This window comes from Nicotiana tabacum, chromosome 18 (assembly GCF_000715075.1).
Source record: "Nicotiana tabacum cultivar K326 chromosome 18, ASM71507v2, whole genome shotgun sequence".
NCBI lineage: Eukaryota > Viridiplantae > Streptophyta > Magnoliopsida > Solanales > Solanaceae > Nicotiana > Nicotiana tabacum.
In genome coordinates, this window is record NC_134097.1 from 5,204,659 (window position 1) to 5,222,295 (window position 17,637).

General features: G+C 35.1%; 1 protein-coding gene across 1 annotated transcript; it reads left to right on the forward strand.

Moving 5' to 3' along the window:
* The first annotated feature begins 12,601 nt into the window (after positions 1 to 12,601).
* LOC107783502 (pentatricopeptide repeat-containing protein At4g30825, chloroplastic) lies at positions 12,602 to 16,798 on the forward strand. Its single transcript, XM_016604480.2, has 2 exons — positions 12,602 to 15,835; positions 16,413 to 16,798. Exon 1 carries the CDS (start codon positions 12,954 to 12,956, stop codon positions 15,774 to 15,776), a length of 2,823 nt encoding a protein of 940 aa, XP_016459966.1. The 5' UTR covers positions 12,602 to 12,953; the 3' UTR covers positions 15,777 to 15,835; positions 16,413 to 16,798.
* Positions 16,799 to 17,637: the final 839 nt, after the last annotated feature.

Here is a 17,637-nt window from a genome sequence, read left to right on the forward strand (position 1 = left end):
CGCTTCGCACAGACAATATCCCAACACACATAACCACAGTGAAATGCCACCCTTATACCCATATAATATCAACAGTGGAATGCCACCCTTATCCGCCGCATAACAGTAACCTAAATCACACAACAATTTACACGGATATTACCACGATAACACAAAACAACAATTCATATTATAAATTTCCCGTATGCCACAACCAATTCCAAAGATGCAACAAAATTAATTAATTTCACAGCAAATAGCCCAAGGCTCCACACAATATATATAAACCTCGAAAACAACAATAAGGAAGGAAAATTATCTCAGCATAACACAACACCTTCTTTAGTCCAAATGTTTGAAAAATATATTAGTACCTCAATTTAAACTTATTTAATAAATTATTTGCATACGGAAAAATTCATAATATAATTATTTTCAGAAAATATCAAATCAACAAACACACGAAATTCTCATAAAATTTCAAGTCGCAATCACACCAAATTATCATATAAATACAAACTCAACAAACAAAGAATGAGGCATGACAAATCAAGGATTTCCTAAATTTCCAAAATTTTTCAATTTAATACATAAGGGTGTCTACAAATTTTTAACCGATATAGTTTGCACATGTAAACCAAGTACGTACTTGTCACCTCACGTACATGGTTTTCCGATCACACAATTTCCACATAACACTCAATGCCTAGGGGAAATTCTCCCACATAAGGTTAGGCAAGATACTTACCTTTTTTAAGCTAGGCCGATATTCCAAAATTGCCTTCTTGCTTGATTGACCTTTGGACAGCTCAAATCTATCCAAATTAATTCAATTCAGTCAATACTAATTATAGGAATTAATTCCATATGAAAATACTAATTTTCCAACAAAATCCGAAATTTAACTCAAAAAGCGCCTGTGGGGCCCATGTCTCAGAATCCGACGAAACTCACAAAATCCGATAACTCATTCAATTACGAGTCCACTCATACCAATTTTATCAAATTCCGATAACAATTCGACCTCCAAATCTAAAATTTTCATTCTTGAAAAGTTTTGCAAAAATCTTGATTTCTTCCATTTAAATCTGAAATAAATGATGAATATAACCATGGATTTATGAAATATAATCACTTTTGGATATAGGACACTTACTCAAGTCGAAGTCATGAAGAAATCCTCAAAATCGCCCAAGAACCGAACTCCAAAAATCCAAAAATGAAATGAAGGAAATGACCATTTTTGGTCCTTAAGTTTCTGCCCATCTGTCACTAAAAGTCCATTTTCCGTCACTAAAATTCTACACCAGAACTTGCTTGCACCAGCAGTTAAGGTAATAATAATAATAATAATAATAATAATAATAATAATAATAATAATAATAATAATAATAATAATAATAATAATAATAATAATAATAATAATAATAATAATAATAATAATAATAATAATAATAATAATAATAATAATAATAATAATAATAATAATAATAATAATAATAATAATAATAATAATAATAATAATAATAATAATAATAATAATAATAATAATAATAATAATAATAATAATAATAATAATAATAATAATAATAACTCGTTAAACAATTAACTCATGTTTCGCATTAAAAACCCAATGGCGACTTGATAAAATTAGACCAAACTTTCCAGATCACTCCTATAATTCATTATCAAAATCTCGGAAGTCTCGAAATCAAATTTCGATCTCTAGAACTAAAAATAGACCTTTGGATCATTACATGCTTATGCTGAAAACATCAAACTCTTCCAAAACTCTTCCCCGACAGCCTGTAGTGTATCAACCATAACTTCTTGAACTTAACTCCAACTACAAAACGGTTTATATTTCTGCAAACTAGATACAAAGGGATACAACTTTCATGTTTTTCTCATCATCCAACTCCCTATAGATTGCGAGATATAAGCTCCCAAAGTCAACCCTGTGCAGCAGAAATATCTGGCGATGCACACTGTTGTAGCCAAAATCTCCAGTACTAGCTTCAGCCAATTGATCATAACTTTTTGTATAAATGTCCGAATGATGAATGATTTATCATTCTAGAAACTAGAATCAAAGGGATACAACTTTCATGTTTTGATAATTTCCATATTCCTTATAGATTTCGAGATATAAGCTTCCAAAATCAGCTCTGCGCATCAGAAATTTCGCACATTGCTGTAAAAAACACAGCAATTAACAATGATCTGAAACCACTCTGAAACTCACCCGAGGCCCTCGGGACCTCAACCCAATACACCAACAAGTCCCAAAACATCATACGAACTTAATTGAAACTTCAAATCACATAAAACAATGCTAAAACCACGAATCATACCCCAAATCAAGGTTAAGGAACTTAAGAAATTTCAACTTCTACATTCAATGCCGAAACCTATCAAATCAATTCCGATTGACCTAAAATTTTGCACACAAGTCATAAATGACATAACGGATCTATGAAAATTTTTAGAACTAGATTCCGACCCCAATATCAAAAAGTCAACTCCCCAGTCAAACTTCCCAAAAATTCAACTTTCGCCATTTCAAGCAAAATTTTACTACGGACTTCCAAAAATATTTTTGGATACGCTCCTAATTCCAAAATTACCATACGGAGCTATTGGAATCATCAAAATTTTATTTCGGGGTTTACACATAATTCACCATCCGGTCAATTATTTCAACCTAAGCTTCTAAAACAAGAATTGTTCTTTCAATTAAATCCTGAATCATCCGAAAACCAAATTTGACCACCCTCGCAAGTCATAATACACATTTCAAAGTTGCTTGAGATCTTAAGCCATCGAACGGAACGTAAATTCTTAAAATGACAAGTTGGGTCGTTACATCCTCCCCCTCTTAAAACATACTTTCGTCCTCGAACGTGCCAAAAATTATTCTGAGGATATTAAATTTCTTAGTGTATTATTACATACATACTCGCGGGTGATTCTACGTTACCACAATTTAGCATGGGTCCGACAATATCATCTCAGTTGAGATTATTTCTTTTATCCTCATTTATAAACTTTAAAACCAACTTCTTACACTCTAATTAATTTCAAAAGGTCATATTATCACATCAACGCACGGTATTAGTTTTAACCAGCTATAGAAACTCGTGCCTACGCACACATCAACGTATGCCCATAACCACATCTCTGGTCATAATAGTTGTTTATAATTAATTCCAGCATCCTCAATTAATCTCATTTTAACTAAAATCTCATTTTAAATTTTTGCAACATTGACAACAACACGCGGGACATGAAGACCTCATAATTATTTATTCGAATTAACGAGTCGCATTTAACACCACCTGTGCACTCACCTTATAGGCTAAAATACAATGTTTACAGCACGAATATGGCTAAATATTCACAGAAACATATAAAAAAATTATAAAATAAGCCTAACAGGCATGACTCCCCATTAATACTATAGTTCAAATTTAATTTCACAAAGGGAGAATTTAAACACATAAAGTTTTCACCACAAGGACCTCGTCCTTATATAACTTCCACTGCGGCTTGTAGTCCCGTTTAAATATTCCACATCATATAAAAATGTGAGGATCTCGTCCTCATCTCTTAATCACAAGTAATTTGCACATTGTGCCAATTGAAATTTTCCATTTCCTTTCTTTCTTCTTTTGAATAAGTTCCGTAAACAATTTTCACAACATATAATGAAACCCCATACCGGTAGGGCATATAATTCATAAAATTGAATTCAATTATTCCGAAATCACATCAAAACCCACTGTAGAGAGTAATAGAAAGTCACTTTTGGACTTATAACCCTCAATAGTGTACAAAATAAAAATGTTAGACATGGGCTAGCATCATCGAATCTCCCAACAGGGATAAACATATAAGTGAGTCACAAAATTACGAAGTTCACCCATAAGCGGAGCATAATAGAAAGACTCACCTCAATATTCAGAAACGAATCAAATTAAGGAAAAATATCCTTTTATAACAAATCAGGATCATACCTGTAACGACACCATCTGACGTAGTGGCCTTAGCCACACCATAGAAAATATATCAACGGACTGGGCCTTCCTCTCTAGGGCGCCCTCTACCCGCCTGTCCTCCACCTCTAACTGGTTGTGCGCGTGGGGTAGTAACTACATTGGGGCCCATCGCCTGAGTGTTCTGATAAAATCCACCCCTCCAAAGTCTGAGACAATCTCTCATGATGTGCCTAGCATCACTACACTCATAACAACCTCTCTGCAGGTTCGGCTTCTCATACTGAGCCTGTGCCGGATAACTGAAATAACCATTATAGGAACCCCGTGTCGGTGGTACATTAAAAAAACTTACTGGAGCACCACGAGTATTCTGAAATTGTTTCCATGACCCCGCTGATACTGAAATGTATAATTATTAAGGACGCGGGAATACCGCAAGTCCCAACATCATCCCATAAAAATCTCAGCTCTTAATTATATACAAGTTTCGGAGAACCTTTCAATACCACATAAATACATCTCAGGCCAAAACTGATATAACACATGACCCCGAAATCTGATCATTGATAGTGGACTCCCCTCACTTGGCGTGAAGCCATAGGACACATTCCGATGATCCACAATACTAACCTTCATCGCTCGTACGACACCGGTCATAAGACACTTCAAGCCATTTATTTGGCGTATGTCATTCTCGTGACAGATAAACTCGCTTCCTCCACCATCTTGGATGCTAGTATGTACCCTTCGCTAAATAGAATTGGATACGCACCACATAGTCTCTAATACCACCAATTATCTTCAGGTCTACATCCACCTCGTGACCCTACCACGATTGTGACGATTAGGCAACTAATTAAACCTTCTTAAGATCGTACTTATCAACCAGATGTAAGAACCTGTTGCACCCCCATGTGCACAACTGAATGATCTCTCAATACTTCCACATCCTCGATCTGGACGACACGTGGTAATAATGGTTAAGCAACCTGGCTCCCTTATAACCCCTCCGTAGTATCACGAACCATTGGCGCATAGTTGATACCGAGTGCGCAATTTCATACACGAGTGGATGCAAAAAAACATAAGATATATGCTTCAAGCTGAATAAATGTCGCACGATAAGGAATGAAAGAAGTGTAAATTTTTCTTACTAGTTCTACAGCCTCTCGAAGATAAGTACAGACGTCTCCGTACCGATCCGCAAGACTCTACTAAACTCGTTCATGACTCGTAGAACCTATGAACCTAGAGCTCTGATACCAACTTGTCACGGCCCAAAATCCAACCACATGCGTTGTGATGGCACTTAGTCTCTAAGACTAGGTAAGCCAATTATAATTACATTTCAAGCCTTTTTTTTAAATTCAATACAGGTGCCAAAAACCAACTGCGAAAACAATTATGAAAACCTTCCAAGACTGGTAATATTGAGTCACGAACTCTAACTGAATACATGGAATGATCTCAAGGATCGAATACTCAATAATATTTGTTTAACAATTAAGAGTACAATAAAATGGAAAGACTCCAAGGTACTGCGACGACCAAGCAACTCTACCTTGAGTCCTTGCGATCACGCTTTAACTCTGTCCGAGTCCGATATCTCCAATACCCGGCTCTGCACAAAAATATGCAGAAGTGTAGTATGAGTACACCACAGTCGGTACCCAATAAGTATCAAGACTAATCTCAGTAGAGTAGTGACGAGGTACAGTCAAGACACTCACTAGTCTAATAACCTGTGCAATATAGTATACAAAAATAATAGGAAACAAATAACAATAATGGAAACACTAATCGACCAGTGATATACACAGCAGGGCAACAAGAACACCATTAATATTGCTCAACAAATAATAAATACAAGTACAACGAATTAATCTAGTCCTTCAAACATAAATCTTTCGCCTATATACTTCTTAAATAATAATCTTCAAGATATAATACTTTCCAATAAATACATTTCAAATATACTCCCTTCAAATAAATATTTTTCAAATATAATTCTTTCAAATAAATCTCTTTCAAATATAATTCTTCAAATAAATATTTTTCAAATAAAAGTCACCTTGTGACACCTCATTTCAAAATCATAGAATACGGGTCTCAACCGACTTTCATATTTTCATGGTATCTCGTGCCAATTTCTCTATCACAACCGCACGGACAACTCACATGCCAATATCATCATCATTTAACCACGGCACCTCGTGCCCACATTTCAAATCGCAACTGCACGGACAATTCACATGCCAATATCATCATTATTTACTCACGGCACCTCGTGCCCACATTTCAATTCATAATCTGCCTGGTAATAGCCACATGCTCCCAATTTCAATATAGATCAGACTATTATCAAGTTTACCGAAACAACAAGACAAATTGCACAAGATATAAAAATAAACACAAGAAAAATCACAACATCACATAAAAATTACCAACGCAATAACTTCACATCATCACATATCATCCCTGACAATAGCCATCCTTAGCTCTCCTATAGCCACCCTTATCACTCCTACAATAGCCTCCTTTGTCGCTCATATATTAGCCTCCCTTACCGCTCTGATTAATAGCCACCCTTATCGCTCCGCCTAGACAATATCCCAATACACATAACCACAGTGAAATGCCACCCTTATACACACATAATATCAACAGTGGAATGCCACCCTTATTCGCCGCATAACAGTAACCTAAATCACACAACAATTTACACGGATATTACCACGATAACAAAAAACAAAAATTCATATTATAAATTGCCCATAGGCCACAACTAATTCCAAAGATGCAACAAAATTAATTAATTTCACAGCAAATAGCCCAAGGCTCTACACAACGTATATAAACCTCGAAAATAACAACAAGAAAGGAAAATTAACTCAGCATGACACAACACCTTCTTTAGTCCAAATTTTTTAAAAATATATTAGTACCTCAATTTAAGCTTATTTAATAAATTATTTGCATACGGAAAAATTCATATTATAATTATTTTCAGAAAATATCAAATCAACAAACACACGAAATTCTCCTAAAATTCCAAGTCGCAATCACACCAAATTATCATATAAATACAAACTCAACAAACAAAGAATGAGGCATGACAAATCAAGGATTTACTAAATTTCCACAATTTTCCAATTTAATACATAAGGGTGTCTACAAATTTCTAACCGATATAGTTTGCACATATAAATCAAGTACGTACTCGTCACCTCGCGTACATGATTTTTCAATCATAAAATTTCTACATAAGACTCAATGCCTAGAGGAAATTCCCCCACACAAGGCTAGGCAAGATACTTATCTTTTTTAAGTTAGGCCGATATTCCAAAATTGCCTTCTTACTTGAATTGACCTCCGGACAGCTGAAATCTATCCAAATTAATTCAATTCAGTCAATACTAATTATAGGAATTAATTCCATATGAAAATACTACTTTTCCAACAAAATCCAAAATTTAACTCAAAAATCACCCATGGGGCCTACATCTCAGAATCCAACAAAACTCACAAAATCCGACAATCCATTCAATTACGAGTCCACCCATACCAGTTTTATCAAATTCCGATAATAACTCGACCTCCAAATCTAAAATTTTCGTTCTTGAAACGTTTTGCAAAAATCTTGATTTCTTCCATTTAAATCTGAAATAAATGATGAATATAACCATGGATTTATGAAATATAATCACTTTTGGATATAGGACACTTACCCAAGTCGAAGTCGTGAAGAAATCCTCAAAATCGCCCAAGAACCGTGCTCCAAAAATCCAAAAACGAAATGAAGAAAATGACCATTTTTGGTCCTTCAGTTTCTGTCCATCTGTCACTAAAAGTCCATTTTCCGTCACTAAAAGTCCATACCAAAACTTGCTTGCACCAGCAGTTATGGTTTTCACTAAAAAGGCTCTAACTCCATCATACGAACTCGGAATTCGACGATTCTTGTTCCTATGAGTAGCAAATAATAATAATAATATGAACCTAGTCGTTCAATCGAAACTCAATTCGGAGCTCATTTGCTCAATGCGATACCAATTTGGCTCGTTAAATAATTAACTCATGTTTCGCATTAAAAACCCAATTGCGACTTGATGAAATTAGACCAAACTTTTCAGATCACTCCTATAATTCATTATCAAAATTCCGGTAGCCTCGAAATCGAATTTAGATCTCTAGAACTAAAAATGGACCTTTAGATCATTACATGCTTATGCTGAAAACATCAAACTCTTCCAAAACTCTTCCCCGACAGCCTGTAGTGTATCAACCATAACTTCTTGTTCTCAACTCCAACTGCCAAACGGTTTACATTTCTGCAAACTAAACAGAAAGATATATAACTTTTATGGTCTGCTCATCGCCCAACTCCTTATAGATTGCGATATATAAGCTCCCAAACTCAGCCCTGTGCAGCAGAAATTTCTGGCGATGCACACTGCTGTAGCCAAAATCTGCAGTACTAGCTTCAGTCAATCGATTATAACATTTTGTACAAATATCCGAATGATGAACGGTTTTTCATTCTAGAAACTAGAATTAAAGAAATGTAACTTTCATGTTTTGATCATTTTCAGATTCCTTATAGATTTCGAGATATAAGATTCCAAAGTCAGCCCTGCGTATCAGAAATTTCGCACATTGCTGTCAAAAAAACCAGCAGTTAAAAATGATCTGAAATCACTCTGAAACTCACCTGAGGCCCTCGGGACCTCAACCCAATACACCAACAAGTCCTAAAATATCATACGAACTTAGTTGAAATCTCAAATTACATCAAACAATGCTAAAACCGCGAATCATACCCCAATTCATGCTTAAAGAACTTAAGAATTTTTAACTTCTACATTTGATACCGAAACCTACCAAATTAATTCCGATTGACCTCAAATTTTGCACACAAGTCATAAATGACATAACAGATCAATAAAATTTTTCAGAACTGGATTCCGACCCCAATATCAAAATGTCAACTCCCCAGTCAAACTTTTCAAAAATTCAACTTTCGCCATTTCAAGCAAAATTTCACTACGGACTTCCAAAATATTTTCCAGACACGCTCCTAAGTCCAAAACCACCATACAGAGCTATTGGAATCATCAAAACTCCATTCTGTAGTTGTTTAATACATAATTCACCATCCGGTCAATTATTTCAACTTAAGCTTCCAAAACAAGAATTGTTCTTTCAATTAAATCCTGAATCATCCGAAAACCAAACTTGACCACCCTCGCTAGTCATAATACACATTTCAAAGTTGCTCGAGACCTTAAGCCACCGAACAGAATGTAAATTCTTAAAGTGACAAGTCAGGTCATTACACATTCGCGAGCGCGACGCCTCACTCGCGAACGTGTAGGCTAACGCGTGAAGTCCACCCCAACTCTCACTCTTCTTCACGAACACGTGACCTCTCTCTCTCTCGTGCGCGCGTTCACGATGCACACTGGCGCTCACCCTTTGCGAACGCGTCCCTTGCTTCGTGAACGCGAAGAACAAACTCTCGCCTGCCCCAGTTCCCTTTCGCGAACGCGAAGAAGGAAACCAGAGCTGGACATCATAAATTCTTTAGTTGTTCTTCAAGTCCAAAATTGATCCGTTAACCTTCCGAAACTCACCCGAGACCCCGGGACCTCAACCAAATATACCAACAAGTCCTACAACAGCATACAAACTTAGTTGAAACCTCAAATCACATCAAACAACGCTAAAACCATGAATCATACCCCAATTCAAGCTTAAGGAACTTAAGAATTTCCAACTTCTACATTCGATGCCGAAACCTATCAAATCAAGTCTGATTGACCTCAAACTTTGCACACAAGTCATAAATGACATAACGGAGCTATGAAAAATTTTCAGAATTGGATTCCGACTCCGATATCAAAAAGTCAACTCTCGGGTCAAACTTCCAAACTTAAACCTCTATTTTAGCCATTTAAAACCTAATTTAACTACGGACTTTCAAATAAAATTTCGGACACGCTTCTAAGTCCAAAATCACCATACGAAACTATTGGAATCATCAAAATTCTATTTCGGGGTTGTTTACATATAAGTCGACATCCAGTCGATCTTTTCAACTTAATTTTTCATTTTGGATTCTAAATATCTCAATTCATTTCAAAATATCACCGAACCTGAACCGACTACCCCGATAAGTCACATGACAGCTATAAAGCAAATTGAGCAGTAAATGGGGGAACTGGGCTACAAACTCTCAAAATGACTGGTCGGATCATTACAAGATATAACCCTAATTAAAGGGCAAGGCAACCCATGGTCTCACCATCAAACTAGGTATTTTATGTACATATTTTTTAGAATTAGTCTAATATTATCTGTTGGCACCCATGCTGCAAAAATATTGAATGGTGTACTTTGTTGAATATTGGGTTATTTACCTTGAGAAATAAGGATCAATTCTTATTTAATACATTTTTTTCTACTTTTTCTAGTGATGCACCCATATTCAAGAAATCCTAAATCTGCCTCAGCCTATTAGTGTTGCACTGTTTGAGGATTTCTTCATGGAATGATTCTTCCACTGTTGATCTAGCTAAGTATGACCAACATTAATTATTTTGATCACGAACTTACACCTTTTTTTTAATTTTTAATTTTATAACTCAAACATATTATTTAATGATATTTATTAAATTTTATTAAATATATCAATTGAGATAGGTACACACTCAAAAGCGCGTACCATAAGATTGGTACTATATATTAAATAAAGCAAGAAACTCCCACACAAAATGTCCGTCAATTTTTCTATCCTTCATAAATATATTACATGTTGGGCAAAATGATAATTATAATGTATGATTAAAAACTTTCATATTTAAATTTATTATATTTATTTTTTGATCTTTATTTAATATAAGATTACTTACCACAAGAAAACTATAATCTTTGTTAAAAAGTTACAACTAATCTTTAAATTTCATATTTCATTATCTCTATTTTTGAAATTTTCAAATAATTATAAAAAAAATTATTATTTCCTTGTATGGTCATGACATTAGGAATGTAATAAGCCCCATTTCCAAAAATTTTAAGTTATTATTTCAAGTTTTCAAAAATAAAACTTTGCTTAATGTTTTAAAACTTTGAATTAACTACTCAAATCTTCATATATGTTAATTATAAGTTTTTTGAAACAAGAACCAAGGTAGTATATTTACACAAATGATTAACTGATATGCTAAATATTAACTTGTCATATACTTTAATTTTTATCTTACAGTAAAAGTATTTACTAGTTATAAATAATAGTAGTAGTAGTAATTAGTAGAGGCTTTTTAACTCTTGGAGTCATAAATAACTACTAGACTAAATCTAGCACTATGTCTACTCCACACATCATGAGGTAACCTATGTGGCTCAGCAACACGAACATATATAGACAAGTGATCACAATAGTCTCCGTCCCCTTTGAGAAAAATTGAAATTTACCTAGAAATAGAAAAAGAAAATTCACAAATTTGGCATGTAGATGTATTGCTAGCACATAGAACTAAAGAACTAAACAACTACTATCTATAACCATTAACTACAAAAAGTACGAGAGAGTAACCGTTTTTCTTTCAAACAAGAATTGTTTTGTATTCTCCAAGTAAACTTCCATGTCTTAGTAACCATATTGGTTCTTGCTTTTGCTGATAACTCAGGCATCACCTTATCTTTTTGATCTTCTATTCCTAAGAAAATATGCACACCAAAAAGATATGGACTCTCAATGTCAATGACATACTTCTAAAACAATCATAAAGAAAATATGCACATAATCATAAAGAAAATATGCACATAAAAAATATGCAATAAGACTGTAAAACTAAAGAAGTTAGTTTGTGTGTTTATTATACCATCTTTTCTTGAATCGTTTGTGCAGCTGAAAAAGATTGAGCCCATGGTTGATGGTCGGCTAGGTGGCGGCCTGGGATATTTTTGTCAACTAAAGAATCATAGAAAACGCTAGGGATTGTAAAGTTTCATTGAATTATATGCAATAGGTATTACGCTGTGTCTCTGGTTCAAGTCCATGATGACTCAACTAGTTCCAATATGCTCATGCTAAGCCCAGGCCCAAACTTAAAATTGGTTCTAAATTCAATTAATGTATAATTTGTATCACATTTTTCTATTGCATATTTATCATTTTTCATTTTTTATAATTAAAACTAGCTATTATTCTGAATTCTTAAATTCTAAAAGTAAAATTTCAGGATTATTTTGATGTTTTATTTGAGAATTTGAAACTTCATAATAGTGATAATTTCAAAGACATGATAAGGGAGCGCTATTCTTATAATATTATATGAATGTAGGGTTAATTTGGGTCTACTATGTAGTTTATGGGTTCATGTGAATTTAGTAATTTTTGTCGGATCTCGTATATATATATATAGAGAGAGAGAGAAATCTACTAAATAATTGATCATAAATATAACTATTATTATTATTATTAATTTGAAATCGTTGGAAGAATTCATAAATTTCAAGTTTTAAATCCGGAAATAAAATAAAAATAAAAAGAAAAAGAAAAACCCCCCACAGCAACAAGACACAAATGAAAAGGGACTGCTGCAACTAGTCCCATTGTCTGTTTCTAACAGCCACCACTAGATAAAACTCTCAAATCAAAATCCCAAAATCCTCCACTCCACTGCTTCACTACTTCACTTTCCATTATCCTCTAAATAGCTTTCATTCCCCTTTTCATTTTCTGCTCCATATTCAAGGTAAGCCTTTTAAAAACTCAATCTTGATAACACCCACCAACCCCTTTTAGCTAACTTTTTACTTTGTTTTATAAATTTGGAATAGCCCTTTAAAAATCTAATCTTGATAATTCCCCACCAACCCCTTTTAGCTAAATTGTGACTATTTTCTAATAAAGTTTGAATCTTGATGAATTAATGCTGAAGTTATTAGCTTTTCTTGAGGCCACTTTGATTCATGGCCTCTTTGAAATTGTCTTTTTATGTAGACAAGTCATGGGAATCCAAGAAACTTAATTTTAAAGTGAAAGCTTCGAACTTTACTGATTCTAAGTGTTTGGTTCCTTCATTTTTGGGTTGTGGATATGTTGGTGGTGCATTTGTGGTTAACCCCTTTTGTAGTTTGAAGCACATTAGAGTTTCAAGATTAGAAACTGAGGATTTAGAGATTTCTCAGTTGAGTTTAGATGGTGAAAGGGTAGAGAATTTTGAAGGTGATTTAGGAAATGAGAGTTTGGTTTCTGAAAGATTAAATCTTGGTGGGGTTTCTCAGAAAGGGAAGTTTAATGTTTGGAAGAGATTTAGGAGGGTCAAGAGGGTAGCGAACGACTCGAAATATAGGTCTAGTTTCAGAGAGAAAGATAGGAATCATGGAATGCAAGAAAAACCCAAGGTTGTGTTTGATGAAATTAGTGAGGAGAATGTGATAGATAGTCAAAATGGGGTTGATTTTGATGCTGGGAATATCGGGTCTGACTCGAGTTTGGAACGCTGCAATGCGATATTGAAACAACTCGAAAGTGGTGACGATGGGAAAGCGTTGAGTTTTTTCCGATGGATGCAGAAAAATGGGAAATTAAAGCAAAATATTGCTGCCTATAATTTGATACTCCGTGTCTTAGGGAGAAGAGGGGACTGGGATGGTGCGGAGGCTATGGTTAAGGAAATGAGTCTGGAGTCGGGTTGTGAGCTTACGTATCAGGTTTTCAATACCCTTATTTATGCTTGCTATAAGAAAGGGCTCGTGGAGTTGGGTGCTAAATGGTTCCACATGATGTTGGAGAACGGAGTTCAGCCAAACATAGCAACTTTTGGTATGCTAATGGCTCTATATCAGAAAGGTTGGAATGTTGAGGAAGCAGAATTCACATTTTCAAAGATGAGGAGTCTCAAAATTATGTGCCAATCTGCATATTCAGCTATGTTGACTATATATACGCGAATGCGATTGTATGATAAAGCGGAAAAAATCATTGGCTTTTTGAGGGAAGATGAAATAGTTCTGAATTTCGAGAATTGGTTGGTTCTGCTCAATGCTTACTGTCAACAAGGCAAGTTAGTCGAGGCTGAGAAGGTCTTAGCTTCTATGAAGCAATCTGGTTTTTCGCCAAATATAGTTGCATACAACACGTTGATCACTGGATACGGGAAGATTTCCAACATGCGTGCTGCACAACGCTTGTTTGGTGGTCTTAAAAGAGTCGGCGTGGAGCCTGATGAAACAACCTACAGGTCTATGATTGAAGGGTGGGGCCGTGCAGACAATTATGAGGAGGCAAGGAGATACTATGTGGAACTGAAAAGAATCGGACACAAACCAAACTCGTCTAATTTGTACACGATGCTGAATTTACAAGTGAAGCATGGAGATGAAGAGAATGTTGTTAGAACTCTTGAGGAAATGATGCACTCTGGCAGCGAAAAGTCAACCGTCCTTGGCATTCTTTTGCAAGCATACGAGAAGCTTGAATGCGTTCACAAAGTTCCTTTGATTTTGAGAGGTTCTTTATATGATCATGTTTTGAAAAACCAGATATCTTGTTCGAGTCTGGTAATGGCTTATGTGGAAAACAGCATGATAGATGATGCATTAACAGTTTTAAGGGAAAAACGGTGGGAGGATGCTTTATTTGAGGACAACTTGTACCATTTGTTAATTTGCTCGTGTAAAGATTTCGAATATCCAGAGAATGCTGTGAAAGTGTTCACTTGTATGCCGAAATCTTATAAGCCGAACTTACACATAATATGCACTATGATAGACATTTACAGTACAATCAACGATTTTGCTGAAGCTGAAAAGCTTTATCTAATGTTGAAAAATTCAGATGTTAAACTGGACATGATAACTTTTAGTGTTGTGGTAAGGATGTATGTAAAATCTGGAGCTTTAGAAGAAGCTTGCTCTGTGTTGGATGCAATGGAGAAACAAAAGAACATTGTTCCAGACACATATTTGCTCCGTGATATGCTCCGGATCTACCAGCGATGTGACAAGCAGGTCAAATTGGCGGATCTTTACTACAAACTTGTGAAAAGAGGAGTCATTTGGGATCAGGAAATGTACAGCTGTGTCATAAACTGTTGCGCTCGTGCATTGCCAGTTGATGAGCTTTCAAGGCTTTTTGACGAGATGCTTAAACATGGATTTTTACCCAATACAGTCACCTTCAATGTTATGCTTGACGTTTATGGAAAGTCGAGGCTCTTCAAAAGGGCAAGAGAAGTTTTCTCGATGGCTAAAAAGCGTGGTTTGGCTGATGTTATCTCTTACAACACACTCATAGCTGCATATGGAAGAAGCAAAGACTTCAAGAATATGTCATCAACCGTCAAGAAAATGCATTTCAATGGCTTTTCGGTTTCTCTTGAAGCTTACAATTGTATGTTGGATGCCTATGGGAAAGAAGGACAAATGGAGAAATTCCGTAATATCTTGCAAAGACTGAAGGAATCCGGTCATTCTTCTGATCATTACACCTATAACATTATGATAAACATTTATGGTGAGTTTGGGTGGATTGAAGAAGTTGCAAATGTACTGACTGAATTGAAAGAATCAGGAATTGGACCTGATTTGTGCAGCTATAACACATTAATAAAGGCATACGGAATTGCTGGTATGGTTGAAAGTGCAGTAGATTTGGTCAAGGAAATGCGCAAAAATGGAATTGAACCTGATCGAATAACCTACGCTAACCTAATCAATGCATTACGGAAAAATGATATGTTTCTCGAGGCTGTTAAGTGGTCTTTATGGATGAAGCAGATTGGATTATAAGATCCAATCTGAGAATATTGCTGTTATTCATCGTGGCTCACCTCATCTCCAGTTAAAAGGTAATACTCAATATACACACAGATGTTCATATTGATCTTGAATTGTACTGTATAATTTCTTGTTGACTGCAAGTGTCCAACCTGCTATATTTTCTGCCACCGGAAATGCACCTTCCCATGAAGTAGTTTGCATCCACTACTCCCTCCGTCCCAATTTATGTGACAGTGTTTGGTTGTGCAAGGAGTTTAAGAAAGAAGGAAGACTTTTGAAACTTGTGGTCTAAAATAATCCATAGAAATTTGTGTGGCTAGAAATCATCTCATTAAGGGTAAAACAGAAAATTTAAATTTGATTTGTTACTAAATATAGCAATGTGTCATTCTTTTGTTACTGACTAAAAACGTCACATGAAATTGGGACAGATGGAGTAATATATTTGGCATATTTTATTGCTGTATAACCTAGAGTAAGACTGCGGAACTTTTACGAGCTCATGCAAATGTTAGTATCTAAACTGATTCATAAAGGATTTTAAGTGTTTTCACCTGCTGACTTGCTTATAACTCGTGTAACTGCATGTCTTTCAATGCCAATTTCTCTACTTATTAACAGTGTGATTCATTTTGGCCTTTTCAGGTCTAAGGCTTGTATTTTCTTGTATAGTTGACACTATAGTTTCCGGCGAAGCTTTTACTGAGTAACCTGGAGTATCAGCGATGCTGGCTTCGCATGTTACAGCAGGTCGTAGAAGACCACAGATATGCAGTCGTCTGCTTGCGCACAATTTGTGCAACATATTTTAAAGCAACTGTGTATTATTGTCCCATAATACACCGGTTAAGTTAGTGTATAGTTGTAACTGTTTCAAGAGAGAAGATAGATCATCTTTATCTTCAGGAAGTCATCTCTCTGTTGTAATAAATCAAAATGGTAAAGGCTCTAAACCTTTTAGAGTGTATTAGCTGCTATATAACTGAGCCATTTTTGGTATAGTTTCAATAAAAATCTCTGCCATTTTGTTATCTCCATTTGAAGTTCATTTCTCTTAAGTATCAAAATGAGAGTTTTCATTATGAATTTTAGAGTTGAAGCCAAAATCTAAGGGGGAAGTACACAAATAGCCATTTTTAGGATTGCTATTTAGCCAATATTTATTTTGTCCTGAAAAATTCTTAACTTCGGGAATTTGTGTTCTGAAAAATTAAAATTCGGGACACACTAGCTAGCTTCTAAAGAGCAGTCCTCTAGAATGGTTACTTGGTGTCATTTCTACAAATTCTAAGGGTGTAGGTGGGGCAGCCCAAGACATTTATCCTTGTGATACCTTTATATATCTTATGTGACCTATGATTGTAGAATCAGTTTCCCAAATGTGAAATTCAACAAACATTTAAGACAGTGAGTTAAGTAACCTAAAAAACTATTATAAATCTTGATTGATGCTCGATATGGGACATTATGCAACTCAACAACCATAACAAGTGGCTTCCTTTTTTTGCATTTAAAGGTGTGACCTAGCAATCAATGAAATAGGTAAAGCGAGGGGAAATCAGGGTCAAATTTTAACAAGGATAAAATAACACTTGGTAATTTCTTCTTAATTCTTGGTGGGCAGTACCTATGCTAGTGAGATACTGCATGTTTCCGGTGGAATAGTCAAGGCTCAGTTAATCTGGTTAAGACCTCATCTTTATAGAATTAAATATGACTTTCCTTTTTTTCGTTTTCCCTTTTGTGGAAATATATGATGTTTGACTGGTGTTGGTGTTATCTTCAATTTCTTCTTCTTGTTGATGCACCACACTAAAACTATAAATGGGATTCTTTGTATCCTAAATTAGAGAGCCATCTTGAGAGATTT